Source organism: Furipterus horrens, unplaced genomic scaffold (assembly GCF_987537825.1).
Source record: "Furipterus horrens unplaced genomic scaffold, mFurHor1.1.pri manual_scaffold_6, whole genome shotgun sequence".
Lineage (NCBI taxonomy): Eukaryota > Metazoa > Chordata > Mammalia > Chiroptera > Furipteridae > Furipterus > Furipterus horrens.
In genome coordinates this window covers 193,792,839-193,807,372 of record NW_028327176.1, presented here as the reverse complement: position 1 = coordinate 193,807,372, position 14,534 = coordinate 193,792,839, and the positions used below count along the sequence as shown (strand labels likewise).

The window sequence follows — 14,534 nt, the reverse complement described above, 5'->3', positions numbered from 1 at the left end:
CCTGGGCGCCCAGCAGCGTGTGAATTCCTGTCCTGGGATGACTGTGGGACTCCAGGGGTGGGGAGCCTGGGTCCTTTGATCTCAGGGTCATTTGTGGCTGACGGAGGAAGAAGGTGAGAAGCCCCATTTCTCAGCCAAGTGTTGATGGCTCAGCTCACAGCCCGCTCACAGGGGCAGATGGAGCGGCCGCAGGGCACCTGTGAGCCAGGACAGGACAGATGGCCTCTGGGGACCCGCTGCAGACCCTGTGGGTGAGACCGGCCGACTGGCCCAGGCAGCAGACTTGGGCCTGTAGGCAGAACTGTCAGAGGGGGTCTGCTCGCCTCGTGCAGGCTTAAAACATAAATGATTCACCGTTTAACAAGGGCCCCTCCCCCCCCAGCCCAGGAAAGGTGTCCCCAGAGCTGTCCTGGAGGGCTCCCCTGGGGCTTTGCCGAGGGCCCTCAGCAGCCCTGCCTGCTGTCACCTCCCCATTTGGCTTCCTTAACCCCTGGCGCTGGGCCTCTCCCAGCTAGGGCGGTGGATACGGGTGGAGGTGGGGGATGTCCCCACGGAGGCCATGCTAGTCGCTCGGGGCTGAGTTTATCCTTCAGCCGGAAAAACCCACGTGCAGAGTTGCTCAGTGTCCAGCCGCGAGGCAGGAAGTGCCGGCTTGTGACACTAAGCAGCCTCCTCAGGAGAAACCTGGCAGCCAGGTGCAGGTCCCACCAGCTGCCGTCCAGGCCCACTCCCTGCCCAGGCCCCACGGACAGGCCCCAGTCCTTCCTGGGTCCCAGCAGGGAGGGAGCCCGTCCACCAGCGCAGAGGCGGGCCGAGCAGGTCCCTGGCCCGCCGTGGCCCCCGTGGTGGTGAGGCCCCACCCAGCGGTCCTCTCAGACCTCATTGAGGACACCTGTCTTATCCCCGCCCCGGGCCGCGCACACCAGCAGGCCTGGCACTCAGCTGACGCTCGTAAATGCCTGCAGGGCGCCCAGCCCACTGGCTTCGTGCGTGTTGCTCCTCTGACATGTGAACACATGTCCAGAAGGTCAGACTCGCCTGCGTCACACAACTGGGGGTTGGGGAGGGCCTGTGAGGGGACAGCGGAGCGGCTGAGTGAGGTCTGCGGCCCTGGCACCGTCTGCCGGCTGCGTCCACCTGCCGCTCTGCTTCCCGCACCTGCACCAGCCTGTGCGTCACAGGCCTGCCCCCTGGGGGAAGCGGTGCATGTGTCTGTGTGTGCGTGTGCGTGCACCCGCTCACATGCCTGTCACGCCTGGGGGGTGGGGCCCTCAGGACCACAGGCCCCAGAGGTAGAGCCCTAACTGTTCCTGGTATCCACCTCCCCACCCGCCGTGGCTTCCCGTGGATTTCGCTAGTGACACTGCACACAGAGGTCATTTAAAAGTCCTCACGTTTTGGAGAGGTGGTTTCTCTGCTCATTTAGGTTCTTCTGTCTGTTTTGTAAAAAATGTGGCCAGCCCTCTGGGCTGCTGAGAATATTCCGTGTCTCAGTAACAGGGACATGGACCAACACAGATGTAAAAACACACAGAGCTACACGCTTTACTGTGTGGAAGTCACACCATAACAATGTTTTAAAAGATGCAATAAAGTATCCCAAAAAAAGCCAAAGCTCAGGCTTATTTTTAAAAGCGCTGCTCCTGTGTGACGACTGTCTTCCTGTGACTGATCCCAGATTCAGCCCAAGTCCTTTGATGACATTAAAATTCCAGGACTTGTTGCTGAATATTTTGAAAGGTGTCATCAAGATTCTCTGTGATGTCTAAAGGTGCCTTAATTTGGGTTTCTTTTCTTTGCAGGATTCCAGAACAAGCTCCTCTGGTCAGGTGCTCGCTGGCTCCACTTTCCTGTCTCAAGTGTATTTTTTAAAAAGATTTTTACTTATTTATTTTTAGAGAGAGGGAAAAGGGGAGAGAGAGAGAGAGAAACATCGATCGGTTGCCTTTCCTGCCCCCAACCAGGGACCTGGTCCGAAACCCAGGCACGTGCTCTCACTGGGAATCAAACCGGAGACCTTTTGGTTCACAGGTCGGCACACAGTCCCCTGAGCCGCACCAGCCAGGGCTCAGGTGTGTCTGCTACACGAGCAATCAGCCCCTCGGGTAGCCCCACAGTGGCAACTGTGGGCTGCTCTGTGCCTCTCAGAGCCGCTCCCACCCTCTGTTGAGGATCCCTGGCATGTCCCCCAAGAGTCCTCTCTCCTGTCAGCCCGTCCACCCCTCCCCTCCATCTGGGTGATCTCCCCATCCAGCACCGTCACCCTAGCTGCCGCAGGGGGGCCTCAGCCACACCCTCGTTGCCTTGTGGGAGCATCTCAGCGCTGCAGGGCCCGGGAGAAAGACCACTGAGCTCATTCAGGGGGCCGATGCCAGTTCAGAGGCTGGGAGGCCACGGATGTGCCTGCATCAGAGCTCCCGGCCCCACTGTGTCCCTGTGGCTGGTGCTTTGTGTCCACGTCACCGGAGCAGGCACTGCTGGCCGCAAACCGTGGCGGGAACATAGGACCAGGGAGGATCGGAGGCTCCTGCAGCTGGGCCGGTGTCACTGTGAATTCCAGATTTCTGTGATTAAGTAATGACAGAAGTTACACCAAAATGCAAATGTTCTATCACTCATCCAATGCTTCATCATATATTTATTAAGTACCTATTACATGCTGGGTAGTCAGGCCTGTTTCTCTTAGAAAATAATAGCATTTCTTAGGCTGTGTCTACAGGCAGATGCTCTCGGCCCGCCAGGCACTTCCAGACCTCTGCTCCGGTCCCAGCGCTCGGCCAGACCCTCAGCGCCGGGCCCTGCAGTCCGTGGGTCACGCAGTCGGGTGGCAGCCCCTCCCGTCTGATGACTCCGTGCACATGCACAGACTAAACTGTGCAGCGAGCTGTCAGCTCCCCATCACTGCCTGCCATTTGGTGTGAGGGCTTTGTATGTATTTAACAGCTTTATATGTTTAATAGCTATTTGGCTAAGAAGCTTAGCACAACAAACACTGCCAGCCGCGGGCCCTCGGTGCTCGGGCTGAGGAGCGGCATCACCCCTTGGATTTGCAGCCTATGGACACCCGCCTCCGCCTCTGGGTCTGGTGGTCGGGAGCCGGGGCCGTGTTTGGGATTCCTCAGTGTCTCTGTGCTAACTCGTTCACTTCTGCAGAAGCCTGAAATAAGGAAACTTCCACAGCAACTGTCACCAGTTTGCTTCGGGGCAGAGTGAGGGGTGGTCCGGGCCAGACCAGCCACAAGCAGCAGGCGCGGTGGCTCCCGGGCTCCCAGGCACATTGTGCCCGGCCGCTCAGCTCAGCCGGAGGCGGGGCAACAGGGCACGTGGGTCCCAGGGCTCCTCGGTCCCTCTTTTTCCTCGAGTCGTGTGTATGAATCAAGGGCGTTCTCCTCCCCACCTGCACCCAGAGGCTGACGTTTTTCAGAAAACCGGCCTCCAGCCCCGTCACCCCCAGGGGACACACGTCACTCAGGGCTGCTCCCCATTCCTGACCTCTCGCCTTTTCTGCCCTGGCCTCCTGCCTTGGACACAAGATATCAGGAGCCGGACGGTCCCCACTCGCAGCTCCAGCCCCGCAGCCAGGGTCCTGCTTCAGCACGAGGCCCAGAGGGACGTTCAGAAAGAGCTGCCCCCTCTCCTGGGGGAGAAGACCAACTCACGGGACGGGGGCAGGACGGGGGTTGCCCAGCTCCTTCTTTCAGTGGGTTCTGGCTGCATCCCAGCCGTAACCCTGTCCGGTGCCGAGGCTGACGCGGCTGCTTTGAGGGGCTGGTTTTGTGACCGCACAGCCACGCTCGGCACAGGTGTGTTGAGATGTGTTGCGATTGCGCTGGGCAGCACTGGCTCTGAGATTGAAGGGCAGAGACCATGGTGACTGGACTCTGGGGGCGCAGAGCCTCTGGGAATGGGAGGCCCCACACTGAGCTCCCACAATTTCCCACAGAAACAGTGTGAATGGGCCCCAAGGGCCTGGTAGCCCCAGCCTTTGTGTCACTGAAGAAACAAACTGGCCCTCTAAGCACGAAGGGGACACTGCAGCCCCCACTCCTGGTGGCCACAGCTGACCTTTCGCCCAGGACACCAGGTGCCGCCCCCTCTGCAAACATGCAGACCTGTGGCTCCTGAACGCAGACACCCTTGCCTGCTTCTCCTGCAACAACCCTGAAGGGGCGACCGCCCGCTCCCACTCCCGCTGTCCTGGGGGTGCTGCGGGTGCGGCCACTGCACAGCCCTGGGATGGCTGTCCCCAAGCCTCCCAGATCGCTCGGGGCCTCCTGGGAATCTCCCGAGGTGGCAAGTCCAGGTGTAGGCGACTCTGGCCACCAGGAAACACTGACGCCCTCGGGGGCGGCTGGCGCCTCAGCTTCCGTCGCTCTGTGCAGACGGAGGCCCGGGCACGGCCTCCCTGCTCCCACACGCCATCTGGCGAGGTTGTGACCCTGCAGAGGCGGACGGGGCAGTGTGGGGTCTCTGCAGCTGGAAACTGACTTGTGACAGTGAAGCGGTGCCAACTGCAGCTCCCAGAACCGGAACCGGAACCAGAGCTGCTGCGGGGGACGTGGCAGGGTCACAGCCTGCTGGAGATCGGGCCGGGGGGCTCCATCTCCTGCCAGTCAGTGGGAGGTCACCTCAACATGTCCCCAGACAAGAAGCAGCAGGTGGGCCCCCTTCTTTATCACCGGTGACGACCTGACCTGCCTTTGCGGGAGGCCTGGAAGCGGCCGCAGTTGCGGATGCTGAGATGTTGCCCTGGCCCTGGAAGCGGCGCCTGCTCGGGAGATGCCCCAGGCGGGGAGGGTTGGGGGGCTGGGGAGCCCTGTTGCCTGAGGCCTATGGCGCAGCATGGAAGAGAGCTGGGGGCCTCCTGTGTGGGGTGTCAGCTTATGGTGACTGTGAAGCTGGAGTGAGGCTCGGAGTCTGGAGTCCATGCAGGCGTTTGGGGTCCTGGTGCCCGAGACAGGAACTGTGTTTCATCTTGGACATGTCTGCAAAGTGCTGGCACATGAGAACATGAGGGTAGAGACACTGAGAAGCTTGTTTGCCCAGAGGCCACTGGGCCAGGAACAGGCTCCCAGGGAGGGGTGGAAACTTGGGTCAAGGGTGGGGACATGAGGACCACAGAGCAGATGCTGACGGTGGTGCCGCGTCCCCGATGGAGGAGGAAGGTGGCCTCTGAGATGTTCAGCAGTGCTGTCCGCACACGCATGCACTACATACCTGTGCACGCAGCCACACGTGTGCACGCACATGCACGTGCAGGTCGGAGCAGTTGGTCCACCCTGTGACTCGTGCCTCCTGCCCTCTGGGCAGTCACTGGGCTGAGGGGCCAGGGCCTTCCTTGAGCTCTCAGCATTGCTATGGAGCAACATCAGCAAAGTGTCCTCGGTTCTCAGAACCTGGTCCGCAGCCAGCAGCAGCAGCCACTCCTCAGAACTCGCTGGCCTGCAGGTTCTCAGGCCCACGGGCGAAGCTCTGGGTGGGGCCCGGGTCTGTGGTTCCGTGCCCAGTCTGAGACCTGCCGACATGCTGCTGGGGGTTCAAGCTCAACCCTACAAAAGGGCTCGGGGACGTGAGGCCTAAGGGCGTGAGTGAGGCCCCGACCCCAGCCTGCCCGTCCCAGACAGAAGGTGCAGACCCGACCCCACCAGGCGGCGGCCAGGCTGGTCCCCCCGGGGTGCAGGCCTGCATGGCAGCGAGTGCTGTGTGTCGGCATCGGTGCGTCTGCCGCGTCTCCCGCGGTGCCGGGCTCCAGGGCCAGAGAGACCACTTGTGATGTTCAAGTGAACATCTATTTTATTGGGAGCCTTTTGAAAACAGAACGGGTGTTCAATTGCATCCAGTGCTGTCAGACTCTACAGAGCTGATCGCGTGATTTTCTCTTTTGCTCTATTAAGTGGTAATTTATATCAATACACCTAATAGTGAGCCATTTTACCATTGCTGAAGAAAAATATTAGGCACAGTACATAATCCTGTTAACACACGGCTGGATTCTGTTTGCTAGTCATTTATTTAGGATTTGCACATTGCTGTTCTTACGTTGGACTAGTTGGTTTTCTTTTTACTGATTTCTTTGGAGTCAATGTTATTCTTACATCATGAAGAAACTGCTGTTTTGTCTGGAATGGCTCAGATACTGTTGGGACGAAACGAAACCAACATTTTCCACTCCTTCCCCCACTAACCTGGAAGTGCGCCCTTCGTGTGCCTGCCCTGGACAGTAGACGAGAAATGAGCTCCCAGGAAGGAAGTTCTGCTGAACCTCAGCTGAGATAACAAAGGCTAACGGAGTTCTGCTTTGGGTAAAAAGCCCACATTTGACTTGCTAACCCATTTGGTGCCTAGCACGTGTTTGATAGTTAGCGTGGAAGCTGTTTCAAGGCCAGACGTTACTTCCACTGAACGCTACTTATGCTCATCCGCTGCAGTAAGGAGCAACACAGCAGGATGGGACTTAGTGACAAAGTGCTCACATCACAGAGCTTAGTGTTTGCCAGACGAGGAGGTGGCCGGGGGAGGGGCTGAGGCCACAGAGTGACACCCCAGCCCCTGTGACCTGAGGAGGCCACTTTTTAATGCCACAAAAGAACCTTTCAAGTGGATGTGGTGACACTGGAGACTGCTGTCACCCACGAGCAGAGAGAGCGGGGGTGGCCCAGGCCTTCTTCCCTGGGCCCTGGAGTGAGACGGTGGGGGCATGATGAGCGCCGAGGGCTGGCGTGGGATGACTCAGGGACCCTGGCTTCCGGTGACTCTGGGATGCGTCAGATGCCCAGGCGTCCTGAGTTGCTCACTGTGCCAGGCCCAGGGGCCGGCCTCACGTAGGCCGAGTGCCCAGAGCAGACCCAGTCCCGGTGTTTCCACCACCTCGGACAGTGTGCAGTGTGGCTTGGTGCCCTTCTTCTTGGGAAGGGAACCGTCACGTCAAGTCCCTGTGCACACAGCTCACCGGCCTACGAGGACACCAGGCAGGCACAGACCCACGTGCCACCATGTGCAGGGATGAGCCTCCCCAGAGCCACAGGCAGAGCCCAGACACACACGCAACCCGTCCACAGCCGCTGCCCTCCTCCACCCTGGTTACCAGATGGACAATTAGTGGGATGAACAGAATCCAGACTTTAAGTCACTCAATTGAGGGCTCACCCCCCTCCCCAAATAACAAAGGCTCAGTTTTGCCCCAACGGCACTGAGGGTCGGCCTCTGCCACCTGTGCCCAATGGCGCAGCACACGGGAGTCACTCTGCCTCTTTTGGGACAGCTGGGGACGCCCCCTCCCCCTGCAGGTTTCTCAGTGTGAGCTGGGAACATGGGACCCTCCTGGGGGCTGCGCGGCCAGGGCGCCTCCTGGGGGGCCCTGGAATGTGGACCAAGGTCAGGGCCCAGGCAGCGCCCCAAATGGCATGGGGGTGGGGGGGTGCAGGGAGACCCAGGGCAGAGGCTCAGGCCTCAGACACCAGCCTGGAATTCTGGAAGGTTCCCCTGCAGTCATGGGCCAGGCGGACAGAAACAAGCGCCCACACAGTGCTCTGGCGTGTCTGAGGAAATCCCTACTGTGTGCACAGGACTGCAGGGCTGGGTGTGGGAAGAGGTGGAGGAACCCAGTCCCACACCAGCCCCCAGCCCCACTCCCCTCCCCCAGCCCCCCCCTCCCCCCCAGCCCCATGCCCCTCCCCCAGCCCCATTCCAGAGCACAGATAAAAGTGAAACCTGAGTAGGGAATGTTTGTGGTGCCACCGCCAATCAAGGGCTCTGTCACCACGGTAACGGGGACACTTCATCAGCTCCGAAGCAGATGGTCAGTGAGCAACAGGCAGCATATGCTCCGTGAGCCTAACGTGGGCACAGATGGAGGGTGGGCAGCACGCGGGCCTGCTCAGCGCCCGCCCGGGATGGACCCGGGGCCGCGCGGGGGTCTGCGGACAGAGGGCGCCTGTCAGGAGCACAAAGCCAGGCGGGGCTCTGGTGACGTTCCCCCAAGGACCCCAGCTACCCCAGGAGCAGTCAGACTTCCCTCAACAGGACACAGTCGGGTTCCTTAGCACCTGGGGTGGGGGTGGGGCTGGTCCTGGGCACGTGTCACCCAAGACCCACTGTCCTGGGGCCACAGCCTCCTAATCTGTGCCGCGGCCTCCGAACCTCGCCTGACCCCTTGAAATGAGGCTTAAACATCAGCACCGGCCACAGCCAACCTGGGCTTGGCCTGCGCCGGGAGAAGGGCCGGGGGTGCCAGCGGTCAGGACCAGCTGTGTCACAGCGGCCGCCCTTTGCGGAATGTTGGCTGTGCCCCAGGTCCCGCCGGCGGGTGTCGTCACAGCCTGCGGCGCCCGGGCCTCTGTCCTGAGGACAGTCCAGCACGTGGATGCGCGGCTGGCTGTGCTCTGCGGGCCACGGGCCGCCTGGTGAAAGCCGGCGGGGAGGGAGCACTCGCCCGCAGCTGCTGTGCCGACAAATCGTCCTGCCCAGGACTCATGGGCCCTGTTCTCACCCTGCGGCGACCCCACTCCTCTGAGGACCGTGACTTCGGCTGGGGCCCCTGCTGGGAGCCCAGAGGCGCCCTCCAAACTTGGCCTCCAGGTCAAACCCTCAGTGGTGACGGATCAGGCAGAGGCTCCATCACTCTTTCCCATAGAGAACGGGGCTGAGGCACTGAAGAGCAGCCTCCGGTGACCAGAGGGACAGCATGAGCCAGCTGAAGGGCCGGCAGCTCACTTGTGATCCAGCGTCCACCTCCTCGTCACTCCCGGCTGAGCCAGGAGCCAGAACCTGTCCCAGCTCCCCGACCCGCAGCAACACTAAAGGAGCAGCCACGTGTCCCCGTCCACCTTCTGGGGCCTCCTGGGAAATGGCGCGTGAACCTGAGGACACCCTACAAATGGAAACTGAAGAGAGTGGTGTTCCAGGGCCTCAGCCCCCCCCCCCCCGACTGTGTCCCCCCGTCAGTATCAGGGGCTGCCATTGGCCTGGGCCTGGGAGAGCAGGCTCCCAGGGGTGCAGGCTGAGGGATAGGGCCCGAGGGAGACCCCTCCTCTGCCTGAACCCTGGGGAGCGGTTTTTACCTGCCCGACTCCTCTGGCTCCAAGGTCATGTCAGTAATGAGCTGCGCATTGCACGGTGTCAGTGTGGACTGCACCTTGGGGACAAATGTCACTTTTCTCTGAGTGCACTTGGAAAACCACGCCCCCAGAACTGGACTGTCACGCCCAAGTGTTTAATCTGGAGTCAATGAAGCTTTCAGCCGATCGGTTTTCTAAGATGTTACAGGAGAGCTGGTGATGTCACAGCGTGTAGAGAACGCTTGATGGTCTCATTTCTCTTCACTGGACTCTGTCTCCCCGGCCAGGCAGGGTGCCTCCTGGCTCTGCACCTCCACTCTTCCAACGTGGGGCCCCCACGAAGGCCCTCAGTCATCTCACGGCTGAGCATTCCAAATGCCAAGCTACCGCTACCCTGCCAGCTGTGACACCACCACCTGGGAGACTTCTGGGAGGTGAGAGCCAGGGCTCAGTCACCCCAGGGGCTGCCTGGGGACGGAATGGCCACGTGTGCCTCTTCTTTACCCTGCCCAGCTTTGGGGTCCCGCTCATCCTGCTGGCTCTGTGGGGACACGAGACACTGGCGTCCGCTGCTCTGCGTTGGGGTGGAGAACATCTTGGGCTCGATCGTGCTTGTTAGGGGATGACCTAGTGACGGCGGGAAATGTCAGGTATTTGCCATCGATCTTCCTAAAGGGATGTATTTAAAGTCGTTTGCTGTACAGAACTCAACACCTTTGTCTGATGACCTTTTCTTCTTGGAATTTGGTCTTTTCAGTAACAATAAAACCAGACACTGTTACAGACCCAGACGTGAGATGGGCGCGCGCTAGCTGTTCAATAAACACAGACTGAACAGTGAGCCTTTGTCACGAGGGATGCCTTCACCCTGATGCTGGTGACTTGCACACGTCACTGCACAAGGCTCCGCTCCGGGGCACCGTCCTGACCTGCATGCAGGCCTCGGCCTGTGCTGGGGGCACCGGGCAGCCGTGAGCCAGGACCTCCTGCAGGCAACGCCGTCACTTCTGGTCACCTCAGCACCTGGCACACGCTAGTTGCGCAGGACATGTGAACGAGCCAGCGGAGGACTGAAGAGGTTCCAGGAATCATGTGATGGTTGAAAGCGTCTTTGTTCTAAAAACTAAGCTCCAGGCTGAGTTAAAAGACCGGGATAAGATCTGTGTGGGCACATTAATGAAGAACCATGACACTGGCATGAGGAGTCCTGACTTCGTAAGTTCAGGAGCGGCTGCTGCGGGGCTGCCCCCGGAGGCGCAGAGATGGGCCCTTCCTTCTCCTCGTAAAAGCCCTTCCTTCGCGTGTGCGGGTGGCTCCGAGGCGCCTCCAAGAGGAGGTCCCCGGGAAGGCAGACCCGCGCCCTGGCCCTGCTCTCCCGCCTGGCAGCTCAGTGGCTGGTGCCACCGAGGGGAGGCCGGGCCGGGTCCGGGCCCAGGGGCACAGCCACTCTAGAAAGGCCTGGTGACCTCGCGAAGCGGAGCCCCGGGCACCACAGACGCACTGACTGGGGCAGGGGAGGGGCTGTCCCTGCAGGACGGGGTGGGGACACGGGGAGCGGCCTTCCCACTGTCCTCCCGCCTGCCTTTGGAACGTGTTCCGTTACCTGGCACACGCTGGAGCCCCCAGTTGTGGCTTTTCTAGGCCAGCTGGCGTGAGAGGGTGTCGACCAGGAGGCTGCCACTGGGGGGCCGACCTGCAGGGGCCTGGGCGCAGGGGCCCAGCCGGAGCCTCCGGTCCGCAGCCCGACGGGCCCTGCCTGTTTCTGGCCACTGGGTGTGCCGCATGGAGGGGCCGCTGTGGCTGGGATGGTCTGTGCTGCGGTCAGACGGTCTGAGGTGGACCCTCACTGCCTTTGGTGGGCCTGGGGCCCGCACCCGAGAGGTGCACACAGACCACAGCCCTATCGCGGGTGGGAGAGGGTGCACCAGGCCCCTCTCCCACCAGGGGACGGGTCAGACAGGGAGGACACCCTGTCCCCACAGGGCCACCTCTGTGCACACACCACGGAGCGCTGGGCCGTCCTCCATCCGCTCTGCTCCAGGACGAGCTGTGGGCCGATGGGACCCAGTGGTGAACAGTCCCGAATGCCACCATCACGTCAGAGAACAGTGGACCTCATTCTCCAGCCTCCTCTGTGCGACTATGGGGTGCCGGGCGCCTCCATCCTGTCCCCCCTCTGCTCCCAGGGTGTTCCTGTGTCAGGCACTCCAGCTCCCAGGTGAACGTGGAGGGTGAGGGTGTCCTGTTTGTAGGACGGGTTTCGGGCTGCTGGCTCCCCAGATCTAGTCACTGTCGTCCAAGCTGCAGGTGAAGGAGCAGGAGGGCCATCGATACGAACACGTGCCTCATAGAGCACTAGACCGGAAGGAGTTTAGGTGATGTGTCTGATCACCTAGGAGCTGTGTGTGCACTTTGCTCAAATAGGGGGAGAAACGGAATGCCTGCTGGTTGCTGGCTGGCTGTCATCACTGAGTTCACGGTCCTGCCTTCGGCTCTGCTTCTGCCTCACAAAGAGCCCCCAGGGTATTTGGGAGACAGAAGCCAAGACAGAAAGGCACGTGTCAGGCAAGCAGCCGGCTTGTCGTTAGTCCCCAGCGTTCAACAGGCACCCAACAAGATCACACACAGCGGGGCCACCCCAACTTGCAGGGGCGAATGCAGCTGCTGAGCAGGCTGGGCCCCTTCCTATGGAGCTGCAGCTTCCCAAGGGCACGTCCTCTTTCTGCTGAGGGACAGCCACTCGGTGTCCTGACATCATCACAGTCACAAGGGCCCACATGACATGGCGGGGCAGGGGCACCCTGACTCACCACAAAGTGAGGACGAGGCCCAGCTCTTCCCAGGAAGGTGGGAGCAAGTGAGCGAACACAAGTGAGCGGCAGGTCTGACGTGTTTCACCACACACGGCATGTTCACACACACGCTCATACATGTTCACTAGGACACAGGCTCACTCCACACCTACAATGTACACATGCTCATGCACATGCTTACACTATACTCACACGCCCATACACTCGCTCTCACACATGCCCACACACAACACGATGCTCACACATGCTCACATACATATGCTCACACACATACGCTCCCATACACAGCAGGGCTCTCTTCTTTTTCTGTTTCTTCTTTTTGCAACAGTCAGGAAACATGACTGACGATTTATTTTCCCTTCTAAGTTGTGGCAGGTGCTGAAAGAACTTGATGTTTTAAACAAAGTAGCTAAAAGGATGACGAACATGAACATGTTCCATCTTGTGGGTGCTGAGACCTAAAGAAAACTGTGACTTCCTAAATCCTGGTGATCAGTGCTTTAAAAACGTGGACTTTATCTGAGATACGAAAGCCATCACCAGCTACCGGTGTTTCCTTTTTCTTTCTTTTCTGTGACAAAGACTCAAAGTCACTCCCGCTGCAAAGGTCCAGACAGCAGAGGCCTGCGAGTCCCTCCTGAGACCCAGGTCCCGCAGGAGATGATTGCGTGTGGCAGCCACGTGCGAGGAGCAGGCGCAACGGCAGGCACTCTGCTGGCTCCGGTGGGGTGCAGTGTGACCCCCAACCCCGGGGGTGACAGGGGCACGGAGGAGCCCAGGATGGGGCTACTGCCGGTGCCCCAGTGGGGACTTACCCCGCCTCATGCCTGGCGCCCCTTGAGGACACCCGGCGGGTGGCAGTGCTGTCCCATGCGGGAACCTCTCCCTGACCCCAGGACCCTGACAGACCCCGGGGCTGTGATGACAAGGGTCTGTTCTGTGATTCCCTTTCATGTCACTTATGTGATGCCTCGGGTTGAAAGCCGTGCTAAGGAAGTTCTGGGCATAAGGACTCTGATGCGTGTCTGCTCACATTTAGATTAAACATTCGAGCACCAGCAGCACCTGCACTGCAGCTGCAGCTGTTCTAAGGGGTGTGCATGGGACTGGCACTCGGGGATCCCGGCCCAAAGCAAACCCATCCACTCACGGTGACACCAAGGTAGCAGGTGGCTGGGGGGTGGGGCGGCCCGGGGCCCATGGGCAGCCTCGCCTGATCCCACCTGGTACCCAGGACCCTGGTTTTGTCCAGGTCTGGAACTTGAATTTTTAGGCCCAAATGAAAAACTGAAGCAAAAAGGTCACGTTTTCTCATTACTGATGGCAGACTGATTGGTTATATTTGGCAACACACCATGAGCGAGTACTCCAGGCCACTACCACCACACATGGGAGACGCCACACCTGGGCGGGCCGTCCGTGCAGAGCAGGGGCACCTGCCGCCTGTGCGCCACGCTGACAGCAGGGGGTTGGCTGTGTGCCCGCAAGCCCGTCCTCTCCATCACCAGCAGGAAGCCTGGGCCTCAAGACCCACCGGCATTTTTGGCAAATTTAAACGAGGAATCCAACCATCAGAAGCCGTGTCTGCTCCATAAACTTGACAAGAGACCCCATGTCACGCCTGGGCCACCACCAGGAGGAAACTGGTGCTGTGACACTGTTTTTGGCCCAGGTGTGACGGGGTCACAGGCAGCTATCAGGGGACGCGCCCATCAGTGGCTGCAGGTGTCTCTCCAAGTGCGCTGGGTAGAGCAGGAGTTATGCCGGCTGTGAGCCCCGGAGGTGCCCTCGCCTGGCACGGGAAGGTGTCTCCCTCTCCCTGAGACGCACCCCGTGGGGTCTCCACACTTACAACTTCCCTAATCAAAGACGGGCCCTCTGAGGGGGGGTCCGCTGGGACTCTGGTGCGACAGCCGTGGGGAGCAGCATACACACCACGCAGCTCCCATCATGTCTGTGCCACGCCGGTGATGGGGAAACACGGGACATCACCACGTGTCTCGACGGCACATTAGTGAGATGTGCTGACTGCACGTCCATGTCCAAGACGAAAGACTTCTCTCTCCAGAGTGAGAGGGTCTGGGAGGGCCCAGCAGTGGCGTCAGTTGGACCACCTGGAACACAAGCGACAGACTGAGCTGGCCTGACACCTCTGACCAGCCCAGCGCCGGGAGGGGCTCCTGCTTCCGCTGCCCAAGAGGACGGGAGGGACCTATCAGCCACAGCGTGTAAATGTGTATAGGGGTGTGCATGCAAGTGTGAGAGAACATGTAAAGGTCTACATGCGTGCAAATGCATGCAGGTGTGCTTGCAAGAATGCGTGTAGGCGTGTGTGCACGTGTGTAAGAACACACACGTGAACATACGTGTGAATGTGTGCAGGGGTGTATGCATGTGCGATAATGCATGTAGGGGTGTGTAGGGTGTGTGTGCTACAAATGTGTAGGGGTGCATGTGCACGTGTGAATGTGCATGCGCGTTTCAACGCATGTAGGGGTGCACGCGTGCATGCATGTGAACGTGTCAGTCACAGCCAGAGCTTCAGTCACAAAACAGCCACAGACGACAGCGTATCTGTTCTTCTTCCTTTGTCTCCCTCCAAAGTCAGCGGCACTGAAACCATACCCAACGTCAGGGGCCGTCCTGGGGCGCTTCCCTCCCCCCC

At 60.0% G+C, this 14,534-nt stretch overlaps 1 protein-coding gene across 2 annotated transcripts in view; it reads right to left on the bottom strand.

Annotated features, from left to right (window-relative positions):
• Positions 1–13,910: 13,910 nt before the first annotated feature.
• Positions 13,911–14,534, bottom strand: part of FAM120B (family with sequence similarity 120 member B) — a 41,050-nt gene continuing 40,426 nt past the window's right edge. For both annotated transcript variants that reach the window (XM_090280108.1, XM_090280107.1), the window contains one exon: positions 13,911–13,983. In XM_090280108.1, coding sequence (XP_090136234.1) covers positions 13,971–13,983 — 13 coding nt within the window. In that variant the 3' untranslated portion in view covers positions 13,911–13,970. The remainder of the gene's footprint in view (positions 13,984–14,534) is intronic.